The 17,771-nt window shown below is 41.5% G+C and overlaps 1 protein-coding gene across 9 annotated transcripts in view; it reads right to left on the bottom strand.

Moving 5' to 3' along the window:
* The window catches only part of MEIOC (meiosis specific with coiled-coil domain), a 30,315-nt gene that overhangs the window by 2,817 nt on the left and 9,727 nt on the right, over positions 1-17,771 (bottom strand). For 5 of the 9 annotated variants that reach the window (XM_039331557.1, XM_039331555.1, XM_039331554.1 and 2 more), the window contains exons 5-7: positions 15,550-17,392; positions 10,801-10,935; positions 9,304-9,484 (exon numbers count right to left, since the gene is read on the bottom strand). In XM_039331557.1, the coding sequence (XP_039187491.1) occupies positions 9,304-9,484; positions 10,801-10,935; positions 15,550-17,392 (2,159 nt within the window). Of the gene's footprint in view, positions 1-9,303; positions 9,485-10,800; positions 10,936-15,549; positions 17,393-17,771 lie in introns of those variants that run through there. The other 4 variants (XM_039331559.1, XM_039331561.1, XM_039331562.1 and 1 more) reach the window with 4 other exon arrangements.

Here is a 17,771-nt window from a genome sequence, read left to right as displayed (position 1 = left end):
AAACAACAAATCTAGAAGCAAACAAAACTATTACTAGAAACCAATAGGTTTTGTCAAAACAGATCATGCCCAGATTTTATTGCATTCTTAGAAAAAATGACTAAATTAGTGGACCAGTGAAATGTTATGGACATAATACTTGGACTTCAGTAAGGTATCTGACAAAGTAGACCACAACCTACATCTTGGGAAGATAGAAAAATGTGGAGTGGACAGCATCGCTACCAGATGGTTATGTAACTGGCTGACAAACTGTATTCAACATGTAGCACTTAATGGAACTAGATCTATATGGAGAAAAATATGCAGTGAGGTACCCCAAGGTTCTGTCCTAGGCCTAATACTCTTCAACATCTTCACAGTTGATTTAAATGAGGGAATAGAAGAACTCATAAAATTTGCAGACAACACCAAACAAGGGGGAATAGAAAAACATTTTAGAAGATAAGCTCAAGATCCAGGAAGATCTTGAACAGTGGGCGCTATCCAACAAAATGCAATTTGGTGATAAGAAAACTAAGGTTTTAGACTTAGGTAAGAAAACTCAAATACAGAGGTGCAGAATAAGTGGTACCTGACTCAACAACAGTAATTATGAGATGGGGCGTCGTCTTACCTGAACGCCTTTTCTCAGCACGGAGATGGAGAATCCACCAATGGGTTTAAGCTGTGTTCCTGCCCAATCAGATCAAGTCAGCCAAAGTTGCCACGCCTCTCCTGGATCAGAAGGTCCCAGTCTTGACGAAGGCGAAGCCATGACTGACAGCAAGATGTGTTGGTTCATAAATGTAAAGCTAGGCCCAATAACCTGCTAGGGTGGGAGTGGATTCTCCATCTCCGTGCTGAGAAAAGGCGTTCAGGTAAGACAACGCCCCTTCTCCAGCACTGGAGATGGAGAATCCACCAATGGACATACCAAAGCTAAATTGTCCCTAAGGGAGGGAATCAGACCTGCCCAGCAAGGCACTTTGGGATAGTACCTGTTGCAGAACCCTCTTGCCAAAGGACGCCTCCGCTGAGGCGAACCTATTGATTTTGTAATGCCTAATGAAGGGTGATGGAGAGGACCATGTGGCCACTCTGCAAACGTCTTCAGTGGACGCTTGAGTAGCCCAGGCTGCAGAAGTTGCCGCACTATGGGTGGAATGGGCCGTGATGCACCCTGGAACTGGCACTGAATCCACCCTATACGCCTCTGCAATACAAGCCCTGATCCACCTGCCAACCGTGGAGGACGACACTTTCCTACCCTTGGAAGGAGGATGATATGAAATCAAAAGGGCTTCAGCAGAGCGGAAGACAGCTGTCCGTGAGATATAATAACGAAGTGCTCTGCGGATGTCCAGCAGATGCCACTGCCATTCCAGATCATGTGAGGGATTAGGACAGAAATCTGGTAACACAATTTCTTCAGTCCTGTGAAATAAGGAATTTACCTTTGGAACAAAGGTTGGATCAAGATGAAGGACCACTCGGTCACAGTGAAAGATACACAAATCATCTCTAGTGGAGAGAGCGGCTAGTTCGGAAATCCGCCGTGCGGAGGTGATAGCCACCAAAAAGGCTACCTTGAGTGATAAGAATCTCAACTCACATGTTTTGAGGGGTTCAAAGGGCGGATTGGTAAGAGCCCGCAATGCCCTCATTAATTCCCAGGAGGGATATCTGTGGACTACAGGAGGCTTGGTGTTGGTAGCACCCTTGATGAATGATCGGATCAAGGGATGGTGACCCAGGGAAGTTGCAGATTCACATGTAAGGATGGTGAACAAAGCAGCAATCTGTCTGCGTAGTGTGTTTGGAGCCAGATCCCTCTCCAGACCCTCCAGGAGGTAGTCCAATATGTGAGGAATTGTCAGATCTGACAATGTCAGGTGGTGCTTTGAGCACCATGAACAGAAATTTCTCCACGTGGCCTCATAAATCTGATTGGTAGAGGCCCAACGGGAGGTCTGGATTATAGAAATGACTCCAGACGAGCAGTGCTCCTGAGCTAAAACTGAGTGCTCAAGTGCCATATGGCTAACTGTAGCCATTGTGGGTCTGAATGAAGTAGTGTCCCTTGACTGAGCGAGACCCTGTCCGGAGGAATCCTCCATGGATCCGCTAATGAGAGGTTCACTAAGTCGGCGAACCACGGTCTCCGAGGCCAGTACGGTGCCACTAGGAGAACTTCCGCCCTTTCCCTGAGGATCTTGTGTATGACCGCCGGGAGAAGGGGGAGAGGAGGGAAGGCGTAAAGTAAACCCTCCGGCCATGGATTCCGTAGAGCGTCCTTGCACTCTGCCCGCGGGCATGGGAAACGGGAGAAGAACCTTGGTACCTGAGTGTTTGACGGGGAGGCGAAGAGGTCTAGAATCGGAAGTCTGAATCTGTGGGATATTTCCCTGAAAATCCTCGGGTGCAGGCGCCACTCTGAGTGGTTCACCGTCGTTCTGCTGAGGAGATCCGCTTGCGTGTTTGCCTCCCCTGAAATGTGATCTGCCTTGATGGATGCCAGATGTGCCTCCGCCCAAGAACCCAGAAGGAGAGCCTCGGTAAGGAGGGCACGGGATCGAGTGCCCCCTTGTCGATTCACATGGGCCTTGGCCGCAACGGTGTCCGTGAGGACCAGTACGTGACGTTTTGCTACCGAGTTGCGAAAGTGTCAAAGGGCCAGATGTATGACCCTGAGCTCCAACCAGTTTATATTGTGTCGAAGGTCAGACCAGGACGAACGGCCTTGGGCCCACTGTGATTGTAGGTGCGCACCCCAACCGAATAGACTGGCATCAGTTGTCAGAGTAATTCGGTCCGGTTCCTTGAATGAGGACCCTCTGAGTATGGCCGACGAGAGCCACCACCTGAGGGAGTGCAACACTCTAAGTGGAATTCGCACTTTCCAAATTGATGAGCTGAGGTTCCATCTCTGGAAAGGGAGCAGAAACCACGGAAGTGTCCTGGAATGAAGCCTGGCCCAAGGAACGATGGCAATGGCTGATATCAATTTCCCCAATAATTGGGAGAGACTTGCTATTGTTGCCATGCCACTCCCGCAAAGTTGTAGGACCAACTGACGTATGCTGTCCCGACGTTCTTGGGATAGAAAGACACGGCAGTCCACCATGTCTATGATGTAATAGCCTTGTGGTAGCGAACAAGTGACTCTTTGAAAAATTCACTGAAAACCCATGGTTTTGGAGAAGGTTGATCACCCTTTCTAGATCCGTCAGAGCGGCTTGTCTTGATGACTGAATCAGAATGTTGTCCAGGTAACACTGGATCCTGACAGGCACCATCTGGAGGTGAGCTGCTAATACAGCGAGGACTTTGGTAAAAACTCTCGGGGCCGAGGATAGACCGAAAGGTAATGTCCTGTATTGGTAGTGTCTGCCCCGTAAGCAAACCATAGAAACCGGCGGTGGCTGAGAGAGATGGGGATGTGAAAATAAGCTTCCATGAGGTCTACGGACGTCAGGAAGTCTCCTCTTCTTATGCTTCCGAGAATTGACTGGAGCGTTTGCATCTTGCATTTTCTGTAAACAAGATGCCGGTTCAGTCTTTTTAGATCTAGGATTGCTCTCCATCCTCCTGAGGCCTTGGGAACGACAAAGAGGATGGAGTAGAATCCCCGACCTCTCTGATCCAACGGTACCGGTTCTATGGCCCTTATGTTTACGAGATGCTGAATGGCCTGTTGCATCAACCTTTTCTTTGTGGGATTCCTTGATAGGGGACAAGAGAGGAAGTGATTTGGAGGGTAGGTGAGGAATTCTAGGGAGAGCCCATGACGAACCGTGTTAAACACCCATGCATCTGTGGTGGTGACCTCCCACTGGCTGGCAAAGAGAGAAAGTCTGCCATCTATGGGAGGGACCATCGGAGAGTCATCTGGAACGATGGAAGGGCCGACCGCTCCCACGAAAGGGTCGTTTGCCCTGAAATTGTTGTCTGGGCTTAGAGCCCGTTCTGTCTGATTGTCTGTCCTGTCTGTCCTGTCTAACAGGAAAGGAGCGGGGCAGATAGGAATAAGTGGACCTAGTCCCTGAACGAAAGGACTGCCTCCGTGAGTATGTGTTGGATCTTTTGTCCGGACATTTAATAAGGTGATTGAGGACCTTACGCTTATCCTTATTCTCTGTAAGGTAAGAATCTAAAGCTTCCCCAAACAGCTTCCCCCCCCCCCCGGTAAGGGGCTGCTGACAGGCGCCATTTGGACCTGGCGTCTGCATGCCAGTGTTTCAGCCAAAGCATACAATGATCAGTAACGTTGAAAGCCATAGCCCTGACTGAAAATCTGGCCGCCTGCAGTGTTGCATCGGAAGCATATTCCGTTGCTGCCACCATCTTGCTCAAATCCTGGTGGGTTCGGATATCTTCCACCATAATTCTGGCCTGGAGCTGTCTCAGCCAGCGGAGAGCAGACCTATTGAAGAAAGAGGCCGATGTAGCTGCCCTAATAGCCCAAGCTGTAGCTTGGTATGTCTTGCGAAAGGTGAGCTCCTTTTTACGGTCTTCTGCCTTTAGGGCATCAGATACGTCCCCAGGAGTGGCAGTGGGAGATACCAGGGGTCCCAAGGGTTCATCCACCTTGGGGACCTCTAGGGCATCTGCCAAGTCCTGGGCTACGTTATAGAGTCTTTTATCACTGTCATTCGGGATGGGAAGGATACCCAGGGATTCCCACTATTTCCTGATCGCATTCAGAAACATAGAAAGACATGGTATGCGGTGTTGTGTGGTTACCGGTTCAATGAAGTTCGAATCCGCCTCCGAGTCCCGAGCCGCAGTTGAAGTTGATGTAGAAGGCTCGGGACCAAGATGGGCCATGGAAGTGGCCTTTCGGAGCATGGGAACAAAATGAGATGGATTAAAGAGACCCATAAAGGATGGCATTTCAGGAGGGTCTTCCTCCTGGTCCGACATCGGAATCCCCACGTCCGCATCATACTCACGAAAGGATGAACCCTCAGAGTAAGAAGATTGTGAAGGTAAAGTAGGTGCACCATATGCTTCCGTCGTTGGCTGGTGAATTGGTAGGGGAGAAACCGAGGTAGCCCTGGGTACCTGAGATCTAGCCTGAAAGACGCGCTCTACCGCCTGAGCAATCAACTCATTTAGACGGTCCTCTGTGGGCAGAGGAACCGGCTCTGGTAGTCTGAGTCCAGCCGCTGTGGGGGTAAAAGTGGCTTCTGGGGCGGACTTCAGAGCCCACTGAGCCACTGGCTGCAAGATGTGTTCTCGATGAGATGAATCACCCGGTAGAGTGGTAGAGACTATGTCTCCTATGGACCAGATTCCCAGAGGGGAAGTGGAGGAGCCCAGTGGTAAATCAAATGAAGGAACTTCAGCCTGAGTTGCTTCAGTCCTAGTCTGTTCTTGGGCTTTAGACAATACTCCCTCTAATGCCCGGTGTCTCCTACTGGCCTGTTTTTCCTCCTTTTTAGATGTTTTTCCTGCAGATCTAGCCTTGGCTTTAGCCTTGGCCGAAATCTTACCTGCCACCTCTTGGTTGGAAGATTTCTGTCGTTTTGAGGCTGATGAGAAAGGTGAAAGTCCCTTCTTGGAAGAGCCAATTCTTCCATCCTCGTGAATTATCACAGAAGCACGACTGGGTACTCCTGGTATCCAGAGGCAGCTGTTTGTCTACTCTGGATAAGCACAGGAGCACGATAAGGTACCGCTGGAATCCAGAGACAGCTGTTATTGTCTACTTGGATAATCACAAATGCACAATAGGGTACACCTGGTATCCAAGGACAATTTATTTGTGGATAGTACAGGTGCACGATAGGGTACACCTGGTATCCAAAGATTGCCAATTAGTGCATAACACAGGTGCACGATGGGGTACACCTGGTATCCAGAGACTACTAACTTATGGATAACACAGGTACACGATAGGGTACACCTGGTATCCAAGGACTGCTGATATATGGTTAACACAGGTGCACGATAGGGTACACCTGGTAACCAATGACTATTAATTTGTAGATAACACAGGTGCACGATGGGGTACACCTGGTATCCAAGGACTGCTGATTTATGGCTAACACAAGTGCACGATAGGGTACACCTGGAATCCAGAAACTGCTATTTTGTGGGTAAACCCAGATGCACGAAAAGGTACACCTGGAATTCAATGCTGCTATACAGGGAGAATCAAGGACTTACTGTGTATCTAAATAATATTTTAAGTGTATATGAGGAGAAACCAGTACAAATTCTGCTAGAAGAAGAGTGTTACTAAGAATAACTGTTTTGAAAAAGGATTCAGTGCAGGCTCCAAACAAAAAAACCAGATAATCATGAAAAAGAACTGTTAGTTCTCAAAATGGCAGATTCAAGATGGCGGCCGATGCGAAAATGAAACTCACTGAGACTGTTCAACAACAGAGAATGGTGTTCAGATCCACAAAATGGCGGACACAATTCTTAACAATTATTTGGCCACCACCACTAGGCGTCCCAACTCTTGCGATCTTTGGATGAAACTAATTATCTGGACCCTTTTCAATCTGGTTTCAGGCCCGGCTACAGCACTGAGACTGCTTTGGTCGCACTGACCGATGACCTCTGGCGAGCCCGGGATAGGGGTCATTCCTCTATCTTGGTGCTTCTTGACCTCTCAGCGGCTTTCGATATCATCGACCATGGTATCCTTCTGCGTCGTCTCGGAGAGGTGGGGGTGGGCGGCACCGTATTGCGGTGGTTCTCCTTCTACCTCTCTGACAGGTCGCAGTCGGTGTTGGCGGGCGGACAGAGATCGACCCCTAGGCGCCTCGATCATGGGATGCCTCAGGGCTCGGTCCTGTCCCCCCCTCCTTTTTAACATCTACATGAAACCGCTGGGTGAGATCATTCGGCAACACGGGGTGAGGTATCATCAGTACGCGGATGATACCCAATTGTATATCTCCACCCCGTGTCCTTTCAGTGAAGCAGTCGACGTGATGTGCCGGTGCCTGGAAGATGTGAGGGTCTGGATGGGGGTGAACAGGCTTAGATTCAACCTTGACAAGACCGAGTGGCTCTGGGTCTTGCCTCTCAAAGGTCAACTGGATGGTCCATCATTAGTCCGGGGGGGGGCAAATTTACCTCCCTCAGTGCAGGCACGCAACTTGGGTGTCCTCCTGGACTCACAGCTAAATTTGGAACAACATCTATCGGCTGTGGCCAGGGGGACCTTTGCCCAGGTTCGCCTGGTGCACCAGTTGCGGCCTTATTTGGATCGGGAGGCTTTACTCACGGTCACTCATGCCCTTGTCACCTCAAGACTGGATTACTGTAATGCGCTCTACATGGGGCTGCAGTTGGTTCAGAATGCAGCCGCGAGAGTGATTGTGGGCGCGCCAAGGTACGCCCATGTGTCACCTATCCTCCGTGAGCTGCACTGGCTTCCTATGGGTCTCCGGACGCAATTCAAGGTGTTGGTTATCACCTTTAAAGCCCTTCATGGCATAGGCTCAGGTTACTTACAGGACCGCATACTGCCGCACAGTTCCCAGAGACTGGTGAGGTCCCATAGATTGGGCCTCCTTCAGGTCCCGTCGGCCAGACAATGTCGGCTGGCGGGCCCTCGGGGAAGGGCCTTTTCTGTGGTGGTTCCGACCTGGTGGAATCAACTTCCCCCCGAGGTTCGAACTACTCCCACCCTGCCAGCCTTTAAGAAAGCCATTAAAACTCTCCTGTTCCGGCAGGCCTGGGGTTGATGTCCCCGGGGAGGGGCAGGATATGATCGGACACGCTGTATGAATGTATTTATTTTATTGTTTTATTGTCAGATTATTGTTTTAATTTTGTACGCCACCCTGAGTCCCTTGGGATTGGGCGGCATATAAATTTTAGAAATAAATAAAATAAATAAATAAATCTCTGAGCCTCCCTATAGGATCCAGAGAACTCCCCCAATGAGGAAATCACTAAAGAGCTTCAACGGAGCAGTCGAAGCCTCCAAAAAGCAAAAGCAGCTCGCCTGCCTCTGCTGCCCTGCTTAGCTGCTTAATTGAACCGCCAGCCAGCTGATTCGACAAAAAAAAAAAACCGTTCGGAGCAGCATGTGCTTAGTCGGCAACAGGGGCTGCAATAGGGAAGCAGCGATCCCTCAGCCCCCCAGAACAGCAAGGACAGCCCATAAATAACAAGAAAAGGCAAAAAAACCAGTGTTTTAAACTGCTGATAAGCCTGCCTGCTGATTAGCACTTCCACCCCCCCCCCCTTGAATCGTAACTCTTGGAGCTGCATTCCAGACCCCAATCAGGGAAGGAAACTAAAGCAAAATAGAAAAGACAACTATAGTTGTTCCTGGAGAATTATTAAATGGAATTGAACTTAATAGGAATCCAACAGAGAAGGTTAGGGAAGATAGAAGAAAACGAAACTGAAAGACAACAAAACGCAGAAAGAGAAGCTGATCCCAGCCTCACTTTAAGGTTAAGAGGGGAAGGAAGAGGTTGAAATAAACAGCAATCTGACTCCAGTGCTGAGCCCAGCACTGATCAGAAAACTATTTAAAGTCAAGGAAAGATGGAAAATCCACCAATGGAGACTATACCTGCCTAAGAGCCAAACTTGCACGTCTGTTCATGGGCAAGATCAAGTCAAGACTGGGACCTTCTGGCCCAGGAGAGGCGTGGCAACTTTGGCTGACTTGATCTGATTGGACAGGAACACAGTCTAAACCCATTGGTGGATTCTCCATCTCCAGTGCTGGAGAAGTATCTAGGAGTCCTAGTGGACAACCATTTAAGTATGAGCTAGCAGTATGCTGCTGCCAAAAAACCAATGTAGTCCTAGATTGCATCAACAAAGAATACTTCAAGTTCACAGGAAGTATTAGTATCGCCATATACTGCCTTAGTAAGATCACAGTTGGAATACTATGCCCAGTTCTAGTCACCACAATACAAAAAAGATATTGAGACTGTAGAAAAAGTGCAGAGAAAAGCAACCAAGATGATTAGGGATCTGAAGACTAAAACATATGATGAACAGATAGGATTGACATCATAGCAGTCTTCCAATATTTGAGGGACTGTTACAAAGAGGGGGACATGCTATTCTCCGAAGCACCCGAGAGCAAGACAAGAAATAATATACTGGAACTTGTCAAAGAGAGATTCAACCAGAAAATAATTTCCGGACAGTTAGAAAAATTATCCAGTGGAATAGCTTGCCTTCAAAAGTTATAGGTGTTTCATCACTGGATGTTTTTAAGAAGGGATTGGAAGCTACTTCTCCAAAATGATATAGGGTCTCCTATTTCAGCAGAGATTGAACTAGAAAGTATTCAAGATCCCTTCCAACTCTATTATTTTGTATTACCTCTGTCATCTTGACACCGGGGGCCTCCTTGTCTTTGCCGATGTGAAGCATTGACAATTTCATCCTTTCTGCGGGACTGTACAACATGTATTGCTTCCAAGTGCTTATCAAGAGCAGTACAGATATTAGCATGAAGGGGAGAACTTCGAAGACGTTCCATCTTTCCCAGCAGAGTCACAACCTATGAATATTAATAGAGAAAAGTTTAAACTCCATCCTAATTGACTTCTGTCAAGAGAAATTTAGCCCTTTTCTCAAAAGTATTGAAAAGAAAAATTATTACTGAAGGCCTCACTATAAAACCATGAGATTTCTTTTTAAATATTTCAAAGAATTACATTTCTGTGAATCCAAGGCAACTGTCCTATTTGTGTTTGTTAAAGTATCCCCATGCCATTTCAAAATATTATGAATTTAAGCGTTTCAAAACATTTTGTTTTTGAAAATTATATTTATGGAATAATATTTCAGGGTTTTTTTAATTGATAACTACAATAATTGGATCATGATAAAGTTACCTGTACCTGCGGAACCATTTACTCCAGCCAGTATCAGCCCAACCAGTTAGATTTATTAAGAATAATTGTTACAAATTCTTCACTTCTGGGAGGTTGGGGGAGGAACAAGCTGAAGCAAGATGTCACTGCTCTATAGCAGCATAGAAATTGTGGAATAGCTTTCACAAAATAATTACCTACCCTTTTGATTTTTAAAAATAAAAACAGTGAAAATCAAACTGATTCAGAAGCCTTTGCTCAATTTGATGTTGCCATTTTTTATTTTTATTGTCTATTTTTATGGTATTGCTGTGGTTATTGCTTAATGTATTTATTGCTATTGTTTTTACTTATCACTGTCAGGTTTTTAGATTTTTTTCGTGAATGTTCTAAAAGTATTTTTTATTCTATGTCCTTTGCCAAGACAAGTCATATTTTAGAGTATTGGAAATATATTAAATAAATAACTAGTATAACTTGTTTCACTTATTTATCTCCTTGAACTGTTCTAATCTTAATAAACTTCAGATTCATGATATGAAGATAACTGTAGAATTAAAATATGTAAGCAAATACTTTTTCTCAGTGTTTGAAGGTACTTACTCCTTTTTTTACATGGTGATGTTCCCTTCCCAACACATGCCTGCTTCTACTTTCATCACTAACCCAAGAGCACAAGCAGGAGAAAAACCAGTAAGAGGGAGCAGGAATGCCAGCTTATAGCAAGAAAAGTTGATGGAAACTGCATTCAGTCCTCCTTCCTTAGAACTGACAGGACTGAAGATGGAGCAAACTGTGTCCAACATCAAATGATTTATATAAAATTGTTTTGTGCAGCCATGTCTATTAGGAGTGAGGTGGAAGAGCAAGGCATAAAAAGTTAAAGAAACATTTCACTGCATGTAAAAGGTCAATCTTTCTGTTTGGCAGAATGTTTGCGCTTATTTGGGGAAAGTAACAAAGCTGATAAAATATGAGATTTGAAATTTAAATAACTCACTCTGGCTTGCTCTCGTAACTGATCCACAATTAAACGGTCAACTCTGGATGGATTTGATGTCAGTCTTGGGATAGGAGTGTTATTGGTGCTAGATACCTTCTTTCCAGGGTAATTCTTAGCAAGAGCAGATTCAGTCTAAAAAGCAGAATAACTAATGTCACATTAAGACTATAAAATAGTTATTTGCATCCACTTCAGGAATGCATATAGTGTTATCAGTTCCAAACATAGCTGATGGATTCCAACTGTTAAATCTCGTGTTCTCTCTCTCTCTCTCTCTCTCTCTCTCTCTCTGTGTGTGTGTGTGTGTGTGTGTGTGTCTAATACATATTCCCTAAAAGAAGTTTACAGTTCAAAATTTCAGTCATACAATCTTAGAAGACAATAACTTGTTAAATTTAATAATACAATAGAAAACACTGAAATTTTGATATTGGTCAGACATAAAGTTTCTTTCTGGTTGGCATGGAGGAAGTACAAAATTATGTAACTTGTAATTATATAACCATGTATGTTGACTCAGCCTTCCTTCCTTTCGAGATATAAAATGAGAACCCAGATTGTTGGGGGCAATATGCTGACTCTGTAAAACCACTTAAGAGAGGATTGTAAAGCACTGTGGAGTGGTATATAAGTCTAAGTGCTGTAGCTGTTGCTCTATCTTCTACTTTTCTACAGCCAAACCTAAGTTAAAAATTTATATGAGGATAGCATTAGGAAGAGAAAAAGTTATTATTTTATCATTAGTAGCTGATAAACCTAGTTGAAGCTGAAATAGTGCTTAACCTTAGATAGCTCCTTTACATCAAATTAGAAGGAACCTTCAGAATAAATGTGATATCAGACTGACATGTAAGAATAGATCTATGGCAAACTGTATCTACTAAAAGTTGTTTTTAAATAAATTACTATGAAATAATAACTTATAATATTTAATGAAAGTATATCCAGAAAGTTGCCCTGCATATTTCCAATAAGGAGACATAAGAAGAAAATATAGTTAAGGTGACAGTCTTGTCAAAGTGCATGGGCAACAAGTGAAAGTTTAGAAAATTTGCTATCATAGGACTTGCAATTTAAATTATTTTTAAACTACTTAGCCAGAAAAGGGCTAGCAGCTTTCTTGCCTAGACAACTGGAATTAAATGGCACAAAAATGGAATCAGTAAGACAAAATAAGGATATATATTTAATATTCATTTTAATGTTTTGCTAAAATGTGTAAGAATTTATAAACAGAAAGGGAATCAGTTTGGAGATTCTTTTGGTCAAATTAATGACTATTTACCTGTACTAAAGACATGGGCCTGGAAGATATCAGAGGTTCAGTGGGAGGTCTTGAGAATAATATTTACTTGTTTGTTTGTTAAATTTATTTGCTGCTTATCTTGCCATTAGGATACTCTAGCAATCTGTAAAATTCCTGATCAAAATACCGTCTGTGCATCACAAGAGGATAAGAAGTACATTTCCCTTCAGGAAGCACTTGTGGATGGTATGGATCTGACACCTTATCAATATTTTTTCTAGAGATTAAAAAAAACCTAATGTATTCTAGATATTTTTTTATGATAGACATAGTGGAGATCACATACAGCATACATTGGAATATTTAACCTTAGTTCAAACCTGGACTCGAACTAAGAAGGATGATTAATGGATTCTCCAGATATGAGTAAAGTCTTTTAGAGACTTAGTTACAATGGGTTATCCAGATCTCAATCTGGTATCTCCCGTGAGAGATCCAGATGGCCCAGATGCTGTTAAGATTTTGTAAGGATCTGAAGACTTTTTTTTTTTCCAGGCTTTGAAACAAAATAGCTAGATGAGCAACATTGGTGTAGTGATGTGCTTTCGTTTTGGGGATTATTGTTTAATTGGGACATCATGAGTTTGCACTTTTGTGATATTTTTAAAATTTTGTATAACATTCATTGTTTGAGATGGACAGCTATACAAATTGTTTAAACAAACAGGTATATAAATAAAATATAGAAAACACCTTTTGGGCCTACAGCAAATAAAAAAATAACTTATAATGATTGTTTTGATAAGAAAATCGAGAAATACTTCTGCTACTACTATGGGAAAGTATCTTAAATTTCTGACAGATCAAAGGAAGATACGAAGTCCCCAGTTGAAGTCCTTATTTGATTGTAAACTCATTTCATCCAGAATGGACTCCTCCCTTTGGAGGATAACAAAGAAAAGAGGCTCTAGAAATATTAAGTATCTTAAAATTCAATTGACAAATTATTCAATTTCTTGAAAACAAGAAAAGGATTGGAGTCCACACCTCGACTTACGACCACAATTGAGCCCATAATTTCTGTCGCTAAGTGAGACATTTGTTGAGTCAATTATGCTTCATTTTATGACTTTTCTTGCCACATTTGTTAAGCGAATCGTGGCAGTTGTTAAGTTAGTCACAAAGTTGTTAAGTGAATCTGGCTTCCTCATTGACTTTGCTTGTCAAAGACATGACCCCAAGACACTGCCATAAATATAAGTCAATTACTAAGCATCTGAATTTTGTCCATATGACCATAGGGATGCTGTTATGGTCTTAAGTGTAAAAAATGGTCATAAATCACTTTTTTCAGTGCCATTGTAACTTTGAACGGTCACTAAACAAACTGTTGTAAGACGAGGACTATCTCTATATATGTATTCTGATATCAAATACCATGGGTATCATGACATACTCAGCAACAGAACATGTTTACATAGAAATAAGCATATTATGGAGATTAGTTCTATCTTGATCTTTACAAGAAAGAAATCTAGAAGAGGATGTTATTGAAGCCAAAACTGCTGTTTTATGGATTGTCTTAGAATTTAATATATTTGAAAAGGTGCACTTATGTAATATAATATTCAGATAGTGTTTGACTTATGACAACAATTGGGACCAGAATTTCAGCCATTAGGCAATACAGTCATTAAGCAATTCAATCATCATGTAACTGGACTCAATTTTACAACCATTTTTACCATGGTTGTTAATCAAATCACCATGATTGGATCAAAGCTATGTCATTATGTCAATCAAATGGTCATTATATGAATCTGGCTTCACCCACTGATTTTACTTGTTAGATGGTGGCTGGGAAGATCGTAAATCATTACCATAAAACTGCAGGGTGCTGCAACTATTGTATAGTCCTCATGACCAGTCACTTAGAAATTGTTCATAGTTACACTGACCTCCCAAAAGATATTTATGACCTGATTCCAAAGTTCCAATAACTGTCCTCCCCCAATCATGTGACCACGTTTCAGATGCTCAGCAACTGGTCCACATTTACCACTATTTGCAGCATCCAAATGTCACATGATTGTGATTTATGTTTTTGCCAGGATATACTTCTGGTTTTCAGCAAAATCACAACAAAGTGAACAAGTGCCATTGTAATTTCAGTCACTAAATGAATTGTTATAAGTCAAAGACTACCTGTAGAAGGAGGGTAAATTGATAGTGCATCTTTGCCATCTGTAGGTAATCCTCAACTGACAACAATTTGTTTAGTAAGCATTCAAAGTTACAACCGCACTGAAAAACTGACTTAAAACCATTTTTCACACTTACGACCATTGCAGCATTCCCGTGATTCCTTGATTTGGACGCTTGGCAATTGGCATGTATTTATGACTGTTGCAGTATCACGTAGTCATGTGATCACTTTTTGTGACTTTCTAACAAGCAAAGTCAACGGGGAAGCCAGATTTACTTAATAATCGTGTTAACTTAACAAATGCAGTGATTCACTTAACAACTGTAACAAGAAAGGTCATAAAATGGGGGAAAACTCACTTAACAACTATTTCACTTAGCAACAGAAATTTTAGGCTCAATTGTTGTTGTAAGTCAAAAACTACCTGTATTGTATTTTTGTTCTCCTCTATGGGATTCCTTTAGTGATGGCCTGATGGCTTACAGGTAGTCCTCAGTTTACAACAGTTCATTTAGTGACCACTCAGTTACAACCACACTGAAAAAACTGACTTACAACAGTTTTTGACACTTATGACCATTGCAGAATCCCCATGGTGACATCATCAAAATTCAGATACTTGGCAACTGACTTACTCTTATAACAGTTGCAGTGACCTAGGATCATATGATCACCTTTTGTGACCTTCTAACAAGCAAAGTCAATGGAGAAGCCAGATTCACTTAGCAACCATGTTACTAACTTAACAACTACAGTATACACTTAAGAACTGTGGCAAGAAAGGTTTAAAATCGGGCAAAATTCACTTAACAAATGTCTCGTTTAGCAACATCATGAGTCAAGAACTATCTGTATTCAATTTTTGGATGAAGGCAGTATTTGTGTTCTCAAGAGTAATACTTTATTCTTCCATATAAAAATAAGAAGCTACTTTCATTTTATGAGGAAGAGAGATAAATTTTAGAGTACCACTGTTGGGAAATCTAACACATGACCAAAAATAAGCCTACTGAATTTAATTGGATTAATACTAGAGAAAACGTATACATGACTGCTGCTCCTTTTCTTCTTTTAAGGTAGCTATTAACAATTAAATTTTTCCATTGTTTTATATCTTGGGATCTGGTTTTTTTTAGTACAGTAGAATATGGATATTTGGAACTTCTATTTCTTGTAGAAGAAGTAGTTCTTCTACAAGATAATAACTTTTATTTCTTGTAGAAGAAGTAGTTCTTCTACAAGATAATAACTATCTTGTAGAAGAATAACTATTCTACTTTGCTAAGTTTCTTACCTTTTTCCTTTCTTTCTCTAGAGCTCTCCACTGTTCATAACATTCTTCCAATCTAATATGAAGCTCACTGGCTGATCCACTTCGAGTTTTCACTGGTCTTTGAAATCCAAATGTTGGCATGAAGCCAGTGAAAGAATTGTCTCCATACATCATATCATTAAAATATGGGTAAAAATGGCTTAAATCCTCATAGGAAAACAAATCATAGGAATCCATCAAAGGAATAACTGACGGTCCAAAAGCATGGTTGGATTTCAAAGGAAATCTATTTGAATTTAGCTGTTGGGCATTTGGGCTATGTCTCAAATCACCCATCATAAAATTATTTGAGAAACAAGAAACCTGGTTGCGATTTATACGGTTACTAACAATATTACTATCTCCACTTCCTTGTCTATGACTGTTTAAGTGGCCTTGAGACTCCAATATATCTTGATAAGAATTTTGAGACAATCCATCTAAATGTTTTTGGCCTTCCTCAACCTCATAATGTCCAGTCTGTGGTTTAACTTGAAAATTGTGCTTGTTCACATTTTCAATGATCCCATATTGCTGTGAATAGTTATCACAAAAACCATTTGGTGGCTTAATTTTTTTGTCAATAATGCATTCAAAAAGGCTTTCTTCTACTTTACTTAATCCTTCTGTATGACTGGAAGAAGAAACTCTGTCTGCAGCGCCACCATCTTTGAAATCAAAATTGGAAAATGCTGTAGGTGCTTCTTGGCGGTATTTCTGAAGCAACAAATTATTATTTAAAGTTACATTGGTCGATGATAGCTGAGAAAAATCATAAGAATGATTGGAACCTTTTGAACCTGTAGATAAATTACTCAATTTTATCAAGGTGCTTTGATTCCGAATAGGGAGAGATGAATTGTTTTTAGCTTGTATATTTATCCATGTTGGCCTCAGATTTGTGCTTGGTGAAGTAGTTACTGGGTTTGTTGCTAAAATATTCAGTGATTTGAAATAATCTGAATTTTCTGTAACGTTTGCAAAATCACCACTACCTGGAACAGCTATATGAGATTTCAGGGTAAAATCCGACTTTAAACCAAAATCAGGGGTAAATGAATTTTCATTCACAAACTGTTTTTCTGATATGGGTCCTGTAGTCTTTTGAAATGAAAAACTTTGCTGTTCTGAAGATACATCTTCCATTTTCTTTTGAACAATTTGTTTGTTTTGAAAAATTTTACTATAATTATCTGTATCTAACATTGGTAGCTCAGGTGTTCCACTTGGTAATTTTTTACTTTCTTGAACACCATAATTTATGTTTTTATTTTGTTTTACTTTATTAAGATGAGAATAATCCAGGTATCTATAATAATCAGCACTTTCTCCATACCTATTAAATTGTGAAAGAAACATTTCAGCTTTCTTTTGATGTTGTGAATCATGTCCCTTAGGACCCATTTTATCTCTTCCATAAGTGTAGGTATCAGCTCCTGATTCTTTTATAGTTTCTAAAAGATTAGTTTGTGGGGTAAAACACGTTTTCACATATGAATAGTCTTGAAATTGTGATGGCTTTGCATTTTCATTGGACTGAACATTGTAACAGCTGAGATTATCATTCCTGGAAGGAAACAGCCATTGCTCATCAAGATCTATATTAGTAAGTTCATGGTAAAGGTCATCTACCTTCTGCTGCAAAATTACATTACCAGTGTGCAGATACTGTTTTTCAGAAACTGGTAAAGATTCTCCACCATAAAAGGCCTGTTGAGGAATGACTCCATCTATTGCTCTTTTTGTTTCAGACAACAAATTAGGGTGGTCTGTAAATCGAGTAGTGCTCACAGGCCATACAGATTTTAAACTGGAGGCACATGCTCTAGAAGAATGAAACATAAATAGTTGTGGCAATTTCTTACTAGGTTTTAAACTTTATGCTTTTAGTTTTGATGTGTTCTATAATTAATGTATCCAGAGAGCTATTAAAGGCTATTACAATTATAGTCTTAGAACAACATATATATTAAAGTAAAAATAAATATTAAAAAGGTAGGTATGCTGCTAATATGAGGAGGTTGCAAGTAACCTGCATATATCTTATTTAATGAATAAATTCAAGAACATAGATTTTTGAAATAGATCCAATATACTGTTTAAGACACTTACTAAAAGCTGAAAAAATACTTAACAATTTTAATTTTCAAGTATGTATGCATCAAAGCTTTGCTAAAATAGGAACAGAAATTGCAACCTTTTAC

The sequence above is a fragment of the Crotalus tigris genome, unplaced genomic scaffold, assembly GCF_016545835.1.
Source record: "Crotalus tigris isolate CLP2741 ecotype Arizona unplaced genomic scaffold, ASM1654583v1 scf7180000024437.13266115, whole genome shotgun sequence".
Classification (NCBI taxonomy): domain Eukaryota; kingdom Metazoa; phylum Chordata; class Lepidosauria; order Squamata; family Viperidae; genus Crotalus; species Crotalus tigris.
Note: the sequence above shows the minus strand (reverse complement) of the source record. Positions and strands in the feature narration are given on the sequence as shown.